At 37.4% G+C, this 16327-nt stretch overlaps 1 protein-coding gene and 1 pseudogene across 1 annotated transcript; one reads left to right on the top strand and one right to left on the bottom strand.

Annotated features, from left to right (window-relative positions):
• Positions 1-6849: 6849 nt before the first annotated feature.
• Positions 6850-7365, bottom strand: LOC131687799 (zinc finger protein 14-like). The gene has a single exon (XM_058971890.1). The coding sequence runs from the start codon at positions 7363-7365 to the stop codon at positions 6850-6852; it is 516 nt and encodes a 171-aa protein (XP_058827873.1).
• Positions 7366-14381: 7016 nt separating this feature from the next.
• LOC131687798 (uncharacterized) lies at positions 14382-15704 on the top strand (annotated as a pseudogene).
• Positions 15705-16327: the final 623 nt, after the last annotated feature.

Below are 16327 nucleotides of genomic sequence, written 5' to 3'. Positions count from 1 at the left end.
GCTCTGCCCGTTCTTGCCGATATGATGTAGACCACTATTTCTACAGCACATGGAGCGCCGCTAGTTCCACAGCACAACTTTACGTGATGCCAAATCTGTTGGAAACACTTTCCAAACTCTTATCAAGCGCAAAATGATGTATTTGTGTGTGACCGTTGACGCACTCTGTCAAAGTTTTGCGAACAAAGAAACTTGCACTGAATCGATTAGATCTGCTGAGTGTTTGCCTTTTTCCACACTTAAGCTATCGCATTTTTCGTGACTGGTTTGCGATTTTTTCTTCAGTTTTCAACATCAATATTATGCAGACGATATACGCATTTTTTTTTCATCACATTCAATATTAGCGCGATCAGAAATCGTCGAATTTCTACTTTTCTCGAATCTAGTCGAGGTGACTACACTTATGGTTAAGGTTTCCTCGCGACGGGTCTTATTTCAGGCATTAAAACTGGTTACCAACAACAAACAAACTTTCTAAGATATGCCCAAATCCACAATTTTCACTCACTGCCTACTCCAATCTGTCTCCTCTACAACTGGACGAGGGAAGCCTCGCGGGTTGTTTTTGGCGTTTCCTAGCCTTTCACTTTTGCGGCTTTAAGTTACCGCTGTCACCAGATGTATTACCGCCTCAGATTTTAGAATATTTGATATGTCTTTACCTTCCGAAGTAGAGTCTAAGCTATTATCTCGTCCACTCCCGTTAATCAAAGATTTATCTTCTGATTGGTTTTTCAACACTGTTTTATTATATTCTTAAAACACTACCGTATCAGCGCCCAAATCACTTTCGCTTCAGCGTAATTATCTTCTACCGACTTACTTACACCTCACGCGGCACCTGCTAGGCGTGCGAACGCTAATTAACTTATTACGACTGCCTCTTCCAATCTGACGCAAAAGACTTTTATCATTTCGTCTGTGTAGACTTCTCTCTGAGAGAGTCTCAGACCTAAACAAAACATTATTTCCTCGCTCGCGAGAGTAAAGTCCCCGGTGAATGAATCAGTAGTTCATTATGATTCATACGCGGAAGCCTTTGTTTTCTACAACGGTGTCGCCGCTATGGCTAACGACAACAACTTATGTTTAATTAAACAAACCGTTTATCGCGGTTTCGTAAGCATATGGCTTGGAAAGCGCGATTGCATCAGAATATCAGCTTAGCTTAAGGCTATAGCTGATGAAGAAACCTACTTCCGCGTTGCATCACGTGGAATTTGCCAGGGTTGATGCTGGCCGAAAACTATGGGCGCTGCATTAGTTTTTGAGTTATCGTGTCGCCAATTTGAAAAACGCGATTTCGAAAAAAACGCTATTAAAGGGTATCCCACATCAAATTGCATCACGGAAGAAAACGCTGTACAAAATGGCCCATTGGGTTTTTGCCTTTCTATATATATATATATATATATATATATATATATATATATATATATATATATATATATATATATATATATATATATATATATATATATATATATATATATATATATATATATATATATATATATATATATATATATATATATATATATATATATATATATATATATATATATATATATATATATATATATATATATATATATATATATATATATATATATATATATATATATATATATATATATATATATATATATATATAAAGAAAGGCTATGCAATCACTCCAAAAATCGATTTTCCAACCGAGGCCCAGAGGCCCGAGTGTCATATCCCATTCGATTCATCTCGTCTAAATCGCAAAATGTCTGTGTGTATGTTTATGTGTGTCAAATAATGTCACTAAATTTTCTCAGAGATGGCTGAACCGATTTGCACAAATTCAATTTCAAATGAACAGTATAACGCTCCCATAAGACGCTATTGAATTTTTAGTTTATCGGACTTCCGGTTCCGGAGTTACGGGTTGAAGAGTATGGTCACACAGCCATTCCCATATAAACTGGTAACCCTATGATGTCCAAATGATGTAGTACATATTCAAATACGTTCAACATTACTTGGCTTTGCGGGTCTAGATCACTAATGACCAATTAAAGTAGTTTTGACCACATTGGTCACCTATAACGGATTTTGATGCCCCCGGGGAACTCAATTGACTGCAATTGAATTTCATTCAGTTCTGACTTTTGGTTCCGGAGTTACAGGTTGGTTATTGCGGTCACATTTCTCGTATGAACCGGTACAATCGTAATACCTCATAGGTTTAAAATCTATTGAAATGAACATCAAATTACTTCGATTCGCAGGCCTAGATCACTGACGGCGAATCAAAAATCATTGTAATGTATTATCCACTATCGATAATTTTGGAAGTCCCGGGCAAATTCCAGAACTAAAGCCACTTCAGTGATGACTGAACCAAATTTCACTAACCTAGTCTCAAATGGAAGGTATAATATGAAGTTCGGTGTTGAACTCTCCATTTACTCCTCCACCTCCTACCTCTCAACCCCCCCGCTTCTCTCACCACCACCCCTCTTAGACCAACCTCCCTTCTGCATTTCTTTCATCCACCCCGTATACTAAAATAAGTTAGATGATTCCCGACGCATCCTCCCCCTCCCTCTAATTATATCACTTCCCTTCTCCACGATGAAGTTAACGTGAAGACAACATCAGCGTGAGTTCAGCTGATTAAGCTATATACATATTATATTTTTGTTTGTTTCAAGTATGTCGGTGTCGACATGTTGCTTATCAGGTTCGTGACAGTCATGCACTTATATATATTTTAATTTAAAATTTTAAATCTTTCAAATTCAAAATTTAACTTTTTTTACTATCAATAAATGTAGAAACATACTTTAGTCACCAGACTTACCATCCGAATTCAATAGGTTTCCTATTTTTCTCCAGATCTCCTCCTTCTTCTTTGTATGCATATAATGTTTATGGGCTAAGTTGTATAACTCTGGATACTTTCGCACCTCTTCTATTAGCAACTCGTCATCCATGGCCAAATCGTAGTCGCACCTAGTCGTAATAACCTTTACAGCGAAAAAGTCAAACGGTATATGAGACTAGTTTATCTTCTTCAGATCTCTTATAACGCTCGCGTACGCCCTATCTTTCTCTCTCTCTATCTCACTCTCTCACACACACCCTCCATACACGTTAAAAATCAAATAGTACACTAGTCGGATGCACGCCATGCAACCAGTGTTGCCGCATATGCTCTTGTTCATAGAGATAAAAAGTTGTCGACGTACTGTTTCCAAAATTCTTAACCGTTGCAGTAATGTTTCGATTATAACACTATGCGTTTATACCAATACTCGTTTATATCGCCTTCGATTATATCACGTTTTTTTTGCAAAACAGCCAAAGCACACTACGTTTTGATCCAAATACGCCACATGTTGTGTTAAAAGTTCCAGGATTTTTTACAAGTTGTACGTCTGGTGTAGCGGATAAAAAATCAATTTCTTTTTTATTCGCTGAATTGTTAGTTATCCGCAGGAAAATCTAGCAAAATCATAAGAAAAACAAAGTATGCAAAATATGATTGGTATGCCGAGATATGCATTTACTGTTGAATTGATGAGAATACTTTGCTTTTGGAAGGAGAATATTAACAATTGGAGATGGGACTATTTCTATGGATGTTGAAAAAACGAGAACTGAACTACAGTCTCTTTGAAAAACCCTGGCTTTAATAGTCAAGATATTTGCCCAAAACGTTACTGTGCCAGATTCCTTCAAGTTTTATTTTGGGTGGTTCAACAGTTTTAACCCTCCGGCACTCGCGCGAATAGCTCCCCAAATGTGCTGAAAGAAGATTTCGCTAAAGTTTCTGAATTACCCGCTGATGCCACACCATTTGACCCAGTTTATTATTTTTGACTTACTTTAACTTTTATTACTGTCTGATTGTAGAAATACATAGGTAAATGTTTGAATGTAATTTTTTGTTTTGATTTGAATATATCACTCTAAAATACAGACAGACCTTGACATAATCGAAAAATTACTATACTGTGTTGATGCCCGAACCGAGATCTTTATAAAAAAATCTACCTAGTAATTTAAACTAGGTGTGATGCTTCAAAATGTTTGCTATAGTTCTCAACAAACATATGATTACGGCGTGAAAATTTCTCTTTTGTATGGAAATTCCTGACAAGCCGTTACTTGCTGAACAGAGATCGTAGTAGATAACTTTTCTCTTTTGTTTACTACCGCATCTGTGATTGGCGAGTAACTGTTTATCCGGAATTTCCACTGAAAATGAATTTAATTTTGACATTTGACTTTGTACGCCCTAATCATAATAAAAACTCACAAAACATTAATATTTTTCGTTCTCTACAGAGGTTTTCTCCTTAAGTAATGACGATACATTATTAAATATACTTTAATACTTAAAATACCTTGCAGACATTTATTACTTGTTACATGCTTTTCAAATATCTCCTGCAGATATTTCCCAAATGTGGGTGGCATCCCTGGGATACTGCCGGTATTTTTTCATCTCTTAGCTCATCGTGCGCAGCATAGAACCTATTCTACGCTTCCCTCCTTTCATGATTGCTATAACGACAAACTGAGAATATTCTTCCTCCTGGGTGGACAATATGCAATCTATTCCTCTGCTAACAAATCAGTCTCCTTGATTCTCTCATACGCCTCTGCCCTTGCATGTGGAGAGACGACATGCTGTCCCACACCAGCAGAGGAATTACCGGAGTTTCTTCTGCTACTGGAACAAACCTAATATCTGCCCACAAGTCGAGAATCAGTATAAATTACAAAACTCTAGTTATGTATACAGATTTTCATAATTTTAGAATTTCGAATTACCTACGTCTAGTTCGCAAACAGTAAGGATAACATCACGCAGAAGAATCAAGCCTTTTTGAAACAACAAAACGTTTAGTTGAATTTCAAACTTGACGAATTTGTTGAAACCATTGAAAAGCCAACAAATTATTTTTTTTGGTAATTTCAAGCAATAGTATTAATTAAACCAAACCTGAATCTTGTTTGTCTCTATATCAAACAATAAAATTGTTAATTAAAACCAAAATTTATTTATTCTGATTATTTTTCTACGTGGAAACGGAAGAAAAACAAAACAGCTATCCGTGAGTCTCGCCAGGCATACATTTTCGCACCGGCTGCTTTGGTTCCAGCATACGTCTCATGCACGGGGAGAAGCAAAAATGACCGACGTCTTTTTCCTTGGTGTGCGGACGACATGCAGTCCCACACCAGCAGCGGTATCACCTTGCCTGCTTTGCCTCTCTCACACGTTCTCTCTTTGTTCCAGCCGACGGCGATGCAAAAATGCCGTCGACGACATTTCGAGGAATATCTTTCCCAACGATATTTTTCTAGCCAGATGCACGACGTGCTACTAACACCATCACATCAACAAACCGAGCGAAGCCGAAGCTAAAAATATCGTGCCGTGCCGTCCCGTCCCGTCGTAGTGCGGATAGTCCTTAAAACGTTGTGTGGGGCGTGTAGGAAGATTTCGTTCGCTCGTTTGGTAGTATACATCGACGGCGGTAAGCGACTTTTATAACTTCATTAGAGTGACCGTATTTTTTTGATAGCGCGCATAAATTTTGAAATGGCATCAAATATTGTCGGTTCGATTGAGCCCTACGTACCAGGTGCTTCATTTGCAAATTATGTAGAGCGCTTGGGGTTTGTTTTTGCATACAATAACGTGTCGGAAAATTCCCAGAAAGCTTTGTTTATAACGCTTAACGGACCAGCAGTGTTTGAGGAACTCAAACTGTTGTATCCGGCTAAAGATTTATCCACTTTGCAATACTCGGAAATCATAAAAAAGTTGAAGGAACGGTTTGATAAAGCTACCAGTACACTGTTTGTAATAACGTCAAATATTTGACATCTTTCGTGAAATAAATTTGAACTGCTGTGTACTGGCTCTTCAAATATTTGATCAAACACAGTTTGCCAAATTTTTCATTCGTGTTTGTCAATGCGATTATTTGTCTATTTGTCAAACAGTGTACTGACCAGTTTGTCAAAACTTCAAACAGCGTAACGCTGCAGTTTGTCAAACTTGTCGATGAAGAAGTTTGTCAAACTTATTGATGGAGAAGTTTGTCAAACTTGTTAATGGAGAAATTTGTCAAACTTGTTGATGGAGAAGTTTGACAAACGTGCTCTGCTCATTCAGGATAGCAAAATACACCGTAAGCGAAACTGATTTGTTTTGACAGAATTTGTTGTCAAAACGAAAAAAAGTGTGAAATTTGGCTGATTGATTGTTTTATTTGCATGACTTTAAATAATTCATTCGACACGTTAAAAAAAATTCGGAGCTATTTTGATATTTTGATATTTGGTATTTGTCTTTCCAGGAAAATCATGCCTCAAATAAATCGAAAAGGTACAAATTATTTAAATTCAATTGTTTGATACATGCTGAAATGTAAGCAAATGCCATTTCTTTTGAATCCTTTCCGATAGTTCACCAAGAATCAGCTGCTCTTGAAAAGCATACAGCAGTTGAATATACTACCAGTCTTGCGAACCATTATTGTCGAATGTATCTAGTTGAATTCTACATCCTGGTCGGACCGTAGCCTGCGTTGACTATTGTTATTTTATCATAAAGTACTGCATGAGCTCATGGAAGTCGAGATGATGAAGAGTCTGTCGATAGCGATTCCATCGAATCCATCAAACGGAACCTGCGTCTGGCGCTGGATATTTACGCTACTAATGTTGGTGCGCCAAATACTACCCAATAAACGGATACACTATCCTCACCACTTGCCAAAACATGCTCAGTCCAAATTGCTCAAGTTGCCCGGTGTTGTACTTGGTAGCTTTAACAATTTGGGAACGAGAAAGTTATTTTAGCTTCGGCAAATCGCCTCTCCTTCGTCCGTCTCCAGATCTCTCAAAACCTCTGTCGAACCGTTTGTGTTTGGTTTTGTTGCTCATGTGGTACACCCCGCTTTGCTGATGCTTGAATGTTTGGCTGCAGATTTCACATGAGTACGTCTTTTCCTTCACGTCGGTATTAGAAGCCTTGCATTTGGCCACATATGTGTTATACTTTTTACCACAATCGCGACAATCGAACAGTTTCCCGGTGGCATGCAACTTCTCGTGCAGCCGGAAACTTTTCGCCGATCGGTAGACCTTGCTACATACTCGACATTTGTGCTCGGGCAGCACGTCGACTTCGCGTCTTATAACATTATCTGGTTGTGTTGGGTTCGCAGGTGCACCGTCAGATTGTAGGATTGAGTGAACCCTCGGTCGCAGTATTCGCACACGTACGGAGTTTTCCCGGGTGTGCAACCTGACGTGTATCTTCAGCGTTATCGTTTGAGTGAATGTTTTCGAACAGTGGGAACACATTTGAAGGGCTTTTCACCTGTAACAGTGAACAGTATATAATTGAAATTTACAGAAAATAAAATAAGTAAAACCTTAACCTACTCGTGTGCCATCGAATGTGCGTCGTCATCAGGTACTTGTCCGCAAACTCTTTATTACATTATGGACATCGGTTCCGAATGGGTAATGAACGATCCTTCTTTAGCGGCAAACCATCAGATCCCTTTTCTCCCTTTCGAACTACATTGTTTCATCTTGCGATCCGGATCCATAAATCGACGAAAACGCTCTGCAAATCGCCCATTTCAACTTTTTCCTCTCCCAACCCTCTATTCCATTCTCTCCCTTGATGCGCATTTCGGTTTTTGGTTCCAAAGGAAAATGCTTAATTCATCAGCATTTTCCACTGTATTTTCGATATCTGATCGCTCATCGTCTGCGTCCTCGTGTACTAACTCTGGATCCACTTTGTAGTCAACTTCTCCCGCGCTAGGCCGAATCTGAAAGCAGCTTTTGGAAATAATTAGCTGCTGTATGAGAGTTCGGCGGCGTTTGTAACATGTAATGTAGTTAGATTGCACTAGCGAGGCAATGGAAAAATTTGGCATCGTCAGGGTGCACCTGATTTGTTGCTTTCGTTCTTCCGTAACGGCAAGCACGCGCCGAAAGAGTGCTCTATATAGGCCAGCGCTGAAACCACACCTGTCGGAGCTGTGGGAGGAATGTGGCCACTTAACTGTAAATGTGAGAAAGTACATAAACAAGTGAGCGAGAAATGCAACAAAAATCCATACCTTGTTCATCGCCGTTTTGTATGTCCAACAATATAAGAGGATTAAATATTTTGCAAATTCCCGTTCTAATCATTTTTTGTCCAATTGAAGTCTGCCAAGACTTTTTTGGGGTAGACCTTGTCGCTGTAGAGTTCTATGCAATTCCTTTCACACACACTAATTGGGGTTTTGATTTCCTCCAGCTGACATATATAAAACTCAGCCAATTTAAACGTTCGAAATAGCTCGCCTGAAGTATTTATAATGGTGTTGAAATGCTCTGTGTCGCTGTAAAACTTATTCAGGAGGCGTACTGTGTAGATATCGACGTTTGAAATACGCACACCAAGATCTCGCAATTTTATACTACCGCCCTCCCCTTAAGCCCAGGAGTGGTTTATTTTCCTCCCAATCCAAACGTCAAAAGGGCACAGTACCAATGCAGCTGGATAAGTCTATACCGGTTGGTCAGGTTCAATCATATAAAAAATCCGACCGAAAAGCTATTTTCGATTTGTTTTCCTCCACCTGTGACTGGTGGAAGAAAACAAATCGTTGAACACACAAATGCAGTGACAGATTGCCAAGTACTCTATAAAATGAAAACAAATAAAATGAAAATTTCAATCATATATGAACAGCATGCTTTGATCGAACAGCGCTTCCAAATTAATTTTTCTTCTACAATTCAAACTGTCAACACGAATGATAGACAAATTTGATAGCGTGGTGAGTCATAAAATGATTACCCTTTTGTATGGTACCTTGGCGTATTTAATTTGTATTTGATCACACTCTGCATAATCACGAACAAAGGAGTGCGATATAGTTGCTTCGACCATTCATACACGCAGAAAAAAATTAGTAAAAATAAACAAATTTTGGTTTTAAATAACAATTTTCCCGTTTGATATAGTGACAAACAAGATTCAGGTTTGATTCAATCAATACTGTTGGTTGAAATTACCAACTAATTCATTTGTTGGCTTTTCAGTAGTTTCAACAAATATTTCGTTTGAAACAACAAAATCATGTTAAGTTTAACCGAACAAACAAGTTTGAAGGAACAAAAACAAATCTTTTGTATCAACCAAAGGAGAGAACAACCCAAATTTAGTTGAAATTAAACAAAGATTCTGGTTGCCCTTTTGACGTTTCGGGGAATTTAAAGACACGGCAATTAGGGACAAGCTTTTAATGGGAGTTTTTGATGAAGATTTACAGCAGAAGATGTTAGGCGAGGAAAATCTTACTTTAGCATCGGTGGAGCGCATGTTGGTAAATTGGGAGTTGGCAGGATCGAAAGCTAGAATGTTAGGTGGAAAAGCTGAGCAGGTGGCTTCAGTAAAAACGCTATTGGGAAGACGAGATGAAATGCGTGGAAGAAATAGAAGCAGAAGCAGGTCAGGTTTCGTGTTGAGGAATAGAAGTATGAGTGGTAATAGAGATAGGAATAACAGCAAATCAAAACCGGGAAGATACGACAATAACAAACGAAGCATGGTTTGTCATTTTTGCGGAAAACCAGGCCATGTTTTGAAAAAATGCTTTAGGTACATCAACAGCCAACGGAAGCCAACTGTAAAATTTGCGGATGAGCAGTATCCAAGTTCCAGCTCCGGTACTAATTTAGAGCACTTGTTCAACAGATTGAAGCCAGCCTTAGACGATTCTTCGGATGATTCAGGTGAATTTACTTGTATGATGGTTTCCAGCAAAACAAAATTAACGTTGACGTATTAATTCAGGGTTGTCCGATCAAAATGGGGGTGGATTGTGGATCATCAATCACTCTAGTAGGGAAACGGTTATACAATTTTTTTTTTGATTACCCGATAGAAAAATGCGGAAAGAAATTGGTTGTTAATGGAGCTGAGCTATCAATTTTAGGAAAAGTTACGGTGGATGTTGTTCTAAATGGTATTTACAAACGTGTAGAGTTGATTGTTTTAGACAGCAAAAATGACTTTTTACCTTTGTTAGGGCGTAGCTGGTTGGATGTTTTTTATGTTGGTTGGAGAAAAGCTTTCGCAAATCCTTCTGTGGTCAACAATATGGTGATTAGCAATGGAAATGATAAAACGATTTTAGGAATCAAGGAGTGGTTTTCCAAGGTTTTCCATAAAGATTTTTCTTCTCCAATTGTTGGGTATGAGGCTGATTTGGTGTTGAAAGAAGATTCTCCAGTGTTTAGAAGGGCTTACGACGTTCCGTATAGATTACAGGAAAAAGTTATAGAGCGTTTGGAGATGCTAGAAAGAGAAAAAGTTATAACACCAATCAAGACTAGTGAGTGGGCCTCCCCTGTAGTTGTAGTAATGAAGAAGAATCAGGAGATTAGGATGGTTATTGATTGTAAAGTTTCCATAAACAAGTTGATTATTCCCAATACGTATCCCCTTCCTGTTGCGCAGGACCTGTTCGCTAAATTATCTGGTTGTAAGGTATTCTGTTAGCTCGATCTAGAAGGTCTAGGAAATTTATGGTAATTAATACCATAAATCTAGGAAATTTATGGTAATTAATACCATAAAGGGTCTGTTTACATACAACCGTTTACCCCAAGGTGCATCTTCTAGTGCGGCTATTTTTCAACAGGTAATGGAGCAGGTTTTGGCTGGTTTAGAGAATGTTTGTGTTTATTTAGACGATGTTTTGATTGCAGGAGTTAATATGGATGATTGTCGTAGGAAACTTGACATGGTTTTGGAACGTTTGACCAATGCCAACATTAAGGTTAATTGGAAGAAGTGTTCATTTTTTGTGTCAAGTTTACCTTATTTAGTCCATGTTATTACTGATAAAGGGTTGCTTCCGAGTCCTGAAAAAGTTTTAACAATAAGTAAAGCATCTACCCCTAATAATGTAACGGAATTGAAGGCATATTTAGGACTCGTTAATTATTATGGTAAATTTGTTCCACACCTGTCTTCTAAACTGTTTTGTTTATATCAACTGCTCAAGAAAGATGTAAAATTTGAATGGAACAGCAAATGTGACGAAGCTTTTGCTGATAGCAAGGAGGCTTTATTGGATGCAAACATTTTAGAATATTATGATCCTAAAAAGCCAATTGTAGTAGTTTAAGATGCGTCAGGTTATGGATTGGGTGGTGTCATTGCTAATGTAGTTAACGGTGTTGAAAAACCAATTAGCTTTACTTCTTTTTCGTTGAATAAGGCACAGCGTTCTTATCCCATTTTGCACTTAGAAGCAGGCTTTAGTGAGCACTATTAAAAAATTCCATAAATTTCTATATGGTCAAAGGTTTACGGCTTATACCGACCATAAACCCCTTGTAGGTATTTTTGGCAAATCAGGTAAAAACTCAATTTATGTTACGAGATTGCAGTGGTACATTTTAGAATTATCGATTTATGACTTCGACATTTGTTACAGACCATCAGCTCAAATGGCTAACGCAGATTTTTGCTCGCGTTTTCCGCTTGAGCAGGGTGTTCCAGAAGAGTGCGACAAAGAGATCGTAAATAGTATTAATTTTACACAGGAAGTTCCCATAGATTATTCTAAAATTGCCAGAGAAACTAAACAAGATGCGTTTTTACAAAGGTTAATAGCTTATTACCAGAATGGTTGGCCTGAGAAAATTGACAAGGATTTAGTGAATGTCCACTCTAATCGATACGATTTAGAGGTGATTGGCGGGTGTTTAATTTTCCAGGATAGGGTTGTGATTCCAAAGTCCATGCAAAGCAACATTTTGAGATTATTGCATGTGAACCATTCTGGTATTGTAAAAATGAAGCAGATGGCTCGTTGGTCGGTGTACTGGTTCGGCATTAATGCAGCAATTGAAGCTTTTGTCCACTCATGTGAATCATGTAATAGAATGGCAGTAGTTCCTAAAGATAATTCACGATCGCATTGGATTCCATCGACTCGTCCATTTAGTAGAATTCACGCTGATTTCTTTTATTTTGGCCAAAAGGTGTTTCTATTAATAATAGACAGTTTTTCCAAATGGATTGAGGTAGAGTGGATGAGGTTTGGTACGGATGCAAGCAAGGTGATAAGGAAATTTGTTTCTGTTTTTGCCAGATTTGGTCTTCCAGATGTGGTGGTTACGGATGGTGGTCCACCCTTTAATTCGTCTGTTTTTATTTCATTTCTAAAAAGGCAAGGAATAATAGTAATGAAAAGCCCTCCTTACAATCCCTCTAGTAATGGGCAAGCCGAAAGGTCGGTGAGGATTGTAAAGGATGTGTTCAAAAAGTTCCTTTTTGATCAAGAAGTTAGACAGATGGATACGGAGGATCAGATTAATTTATTTTCTGATAAATTATAGAAATTCCTGTTTGCCTAAGGATGGAAGTTTTCCATCTGAGAGGATTTTTATTGAACCTTCAAACAGTGCGTTCTGTTATAAGCCGAAATTCCCTCAACAGTTCAGTGACCCGTTTGTCTGGTAAAAGACATTATAGTGCAGAATAAAAAGGGGGAAACATTTTCTATACCTAAATGAGGTTGTCAAAAAAATTTCAAAACGAAATGAAGGGATAAAGATGGAAGCGATAACGTGTTGTGTCAAGATTCGTTTGGCTTATTTCATGATGTGGATGTTTGCGTTTCGAGACTATGACTGTCATACTTAATGTAATAAGAAAAAAACTAATTTTAAAATATCGACAAATGTTCACACCCTTACCAACTTGTGGTTATCGCAGCTGTCAATCTATATATATATATATATATATATATATATATATATATATATATATATATATATATATATATATATATATCTATATATATATATATATATATATATATATATATATATATATATATATATATATATATATATATATATATATATATATATATATATATATATATATATATATATATATATATATATATATATATATATATATATATATATATATATATATAATAGTCAATGTTTGTATTTAGGGGAACATGGGGAGACTTGACCAAGCGCAAAATTCTATTTTTGGCTATGGCGTCTTCTATTCGATTCTTAAAGTTTTTTCAAAAATATTTATATACTTGTTTCGATCCCTTAAGGTAATTTTAAAAGTTTGGAAGGAAAAATCCTTTCCTTACAGAAAATATTACGTGATTTATAAATTTGCATTAAATTATGTAATTTTTTATCAAACTTTGCGTGGACATATCTACACGACTACTAATCACTATTAACTTACTAATATACCATCTTAATCCTTGTGAAGCAGTGAAATGATTTTACATAAATTGGAACATTGGAATAGTTATTAATAGAATTTGCATGACATTGAACGCAATAACTAATGTTGGGGAGACTTGACCAAAATTTTATGGGGAGACTTGACCAAGTGGCAATTGGCTGAAGAAAGATGCAAAATTCCTGATATTTATTATGCTTTGGTGTCTACTGTTAATGTTAATCACGCCATAAAAAAATTCCACCTCAAACATAAGTCTTTATATTTTAGTATTAGTAAACAAAGTTAGCAATAGTAGAACTGATTTAGCGACGCGTTAACATGCAATGCAAGCAGTACAGTTAATCCTTAAAAAGAAATGCATTAAAAAAATCAAAATTTACCAAATGCAACTGTTTTATATATTTTACTGCTACCTAAGAATCTCGACAATATGGAAAAAATAATTACAGTATGTTTTACGTCATTATTTTTTGTTATGATTTTTCAAAATTCTCTTGGTCAAGTGTCCCCACGCCTTGGACGATCACAGAAAAACTTTTGTAACTTTTCCAAAATGATAATAAAAATTCTGCAAAAAATCATGAAGACACACAATAACTTTGCACTTTATATCTCAATGACTTTTGAGGGATTGAAGGCTTTTTTAGAGATTTATGCATTTTTAGCTCAAAACCTGGTCAAGTCTTCCCATGTTCCCCTACATGATTTATAGACTCCCAAACGGCTTAACCGATTACCGTAAAAAATTGTACATAGTAGGCATTTGTTATGGAGCGTGTTTGTGTGCCATTGATTGGGGATTATCTGCCCGCCAGATAGCGCTTCGGAACAAATTGTGTTTTCCTCTTATTTCGTTGAAAGTCGCAGCAACGCGCGTTGGTATAAGCTAGTTCTTCATAAAGGCTACTGTACACCTCGAAAATTTGATCGCGGATTTTGGCACGGGATTTTGATCACGGAAAATTTTCCGCCAAAAAGTCTCCACAGCTCTCAATTGTCAAAAAAAATCCGCTCCTGGGTTGACAGCTCGGGATTATTGAATTATTAAACAATATATGATTAGTGAACCAATATGGATTCTGAATCTGATGTTATGTTTATGGGACTTTCCGTTCTGTCGATTGGAATATTGTCAAAAATCAGAAACCGCAAGAACAAGCGGAGCAGAAGATTTTGGGTGAATCCTTACCTCAAAATGTGGCTAGAAAAAGGAAGGTTCACAAAGGATGTAAGTATTCTTAGGGATGATTCTCAAAATCGTGTGCTTTTTTTAAATAACAGGTGGGTAATTTACTAAATAAATATTTTCATTTCCTTGATATAATTAACAGTTCGAAGATATGCGTTATTGGGCAGACGAGTTCACCAGCAACTTTCATATGGACGCAAAGCAATTTGACGAACTGTATCTTCGAATACGGCATAAACTTGAACCAAAAAGATGGACTCGGGCTGATTGCATTAGCGCAAAACATAAACTGGCGTATACCGTTTATGTTTCATTTCAGACATCAATATCGGTGAAATGATATGATTAATATTTGTAGATACCTTGCCGGTGAACTCTTCTTCGAGAAGTATGGAGCAAGTAACTATCGCATTAGGTCCACTTAAAGTTCGAAAATCTTGCGGGAGTCTTGTCAGGCAATTTACGAGGAGCTAGCAGGAACTCAATTCATGGAGTTCTCAGCAAAGAACTGGTTGGGTGTGGCAAACAACTTCCGTAGTAAATGGAACATGCCGAATTGCGTCGTAGCCATCGACGGCAAGCACATTCGCATTAAATGTCCCCCAAACGCAGGGTCATTGTATTACAATTACAAAGTAAGTATTGTAGGCACTGTGTCACAAAGCTCTAGATTTTAACATATGCGAGTGTGCGTCAAGGACTTGCAACGCTATCTTGTTCGTCATTATGTCCTGAGTGTTGCAACCTCTTTCAGATGTTGTGACACAGTGCCGGTAATTCACGATTTCATAGCGTTTTAGTACATTATTCGAGTCTTAATTGCAGCGTTACCACAGCATCATACTCTTGGCATCATGTGATGCAGATTATCGTTTCAATTTTATAGATGTTGGATCTCCTGGTGCGGATGGCGATATGAATATTTCTGGAAGAACTAACTTTGGCCAGGATATTCTGGAGGATTGCGGTTTGTTGGAATTACCACCTGATGCCAGTGTGAATGGGATAGATATTCCCTTTTTCTTCGTTGGAGATGATGCATTCCCACTTTCTTCTCGGATAAAGAAGCCACTGCATTGTGTCACAACATCTGAAAGAGGTTGCAACACTCAGGCCATAATGACGAACAAGATAGCGTTGCAAGTGCGCTCTCCAATGAACAAAAAATTTCAACCACAGACTTTCTCGAGCTCGCAGAACCATTGAAAATGCCTTTGGCTTACTAACAATGAGGTGCTATCCGGACAAAGTTAAAGTTATTGTGGGTGCTTGTTGTGCACTCCACAATTTTCTTCTAAAATCATCTAATTTTGATCACGTTGATCGAATTGAGAACGGAGTTTTTATTGAAGGAGAGTGGCGTCGTTTGAATCAACTGGATCAAATTAATTTACCAAGACACGGACGTCCGAACGAAATAGCAAGCAAGATACGAAAATGCTCACAAACTTCTTTGCTGAAATCGATGTACTACCATTCCAAAGTGATCGTGCTCATTGCATGTGGGGAATTGTGCACAATTATGGGTGTATTAGCTTAGTCAATATAAATAATAAATAAGTCATAGATGTGAAACTCCTTGAATTTATATTCCTTCTGAGAACTGCGAGAACTTACAAATTCTGATACGAAAGTTGCCAGCGTAATCAAAGTCATATCCAGATTAGCCTCGTTTCCTTTCCGGGAACGACTCGTTCGTCCGCTGGTAGATGGGCTAATGAAAGCTGTGTCTGTGCTTGATGAACCCTGTAAAGTATAATAATGAGTTTTCTGGAAATCAATAAGGAAAATTTAATGTTCGTACATCAAACTCTTGAGACCAATCTTCG

Source organism: Topomyia yanbarensis, chromosome 3 (genome assembly GCF_030247195.1).
Source record: "Topomyia yanbarensis strain Yona2022 chromosome 3, ASM3024719v1, whole genome shotgun sequence".
Lineage (NCBI taxonomy): Eukaryota > Metazoa > Arthropoda > Insecta > Diptera > Culicidae > Topomyia > Topomyia yanbarensis.
The sequence above is the reverse complement of the archived record's forward strand: the minus strand, read 5'-3'. Positions and strand labels throughout refer to the sequence as shown.

Bases quoted from the DNA above. Each gene is read 5' to 3' on its own strand.
- LOC131687799 (XM_058971890.1), bottom strand. From the start codon at position 7,365: ATGTGTTCCCACTGTTCGAAAACATTCACTCAAACGATAACGCTGAAG.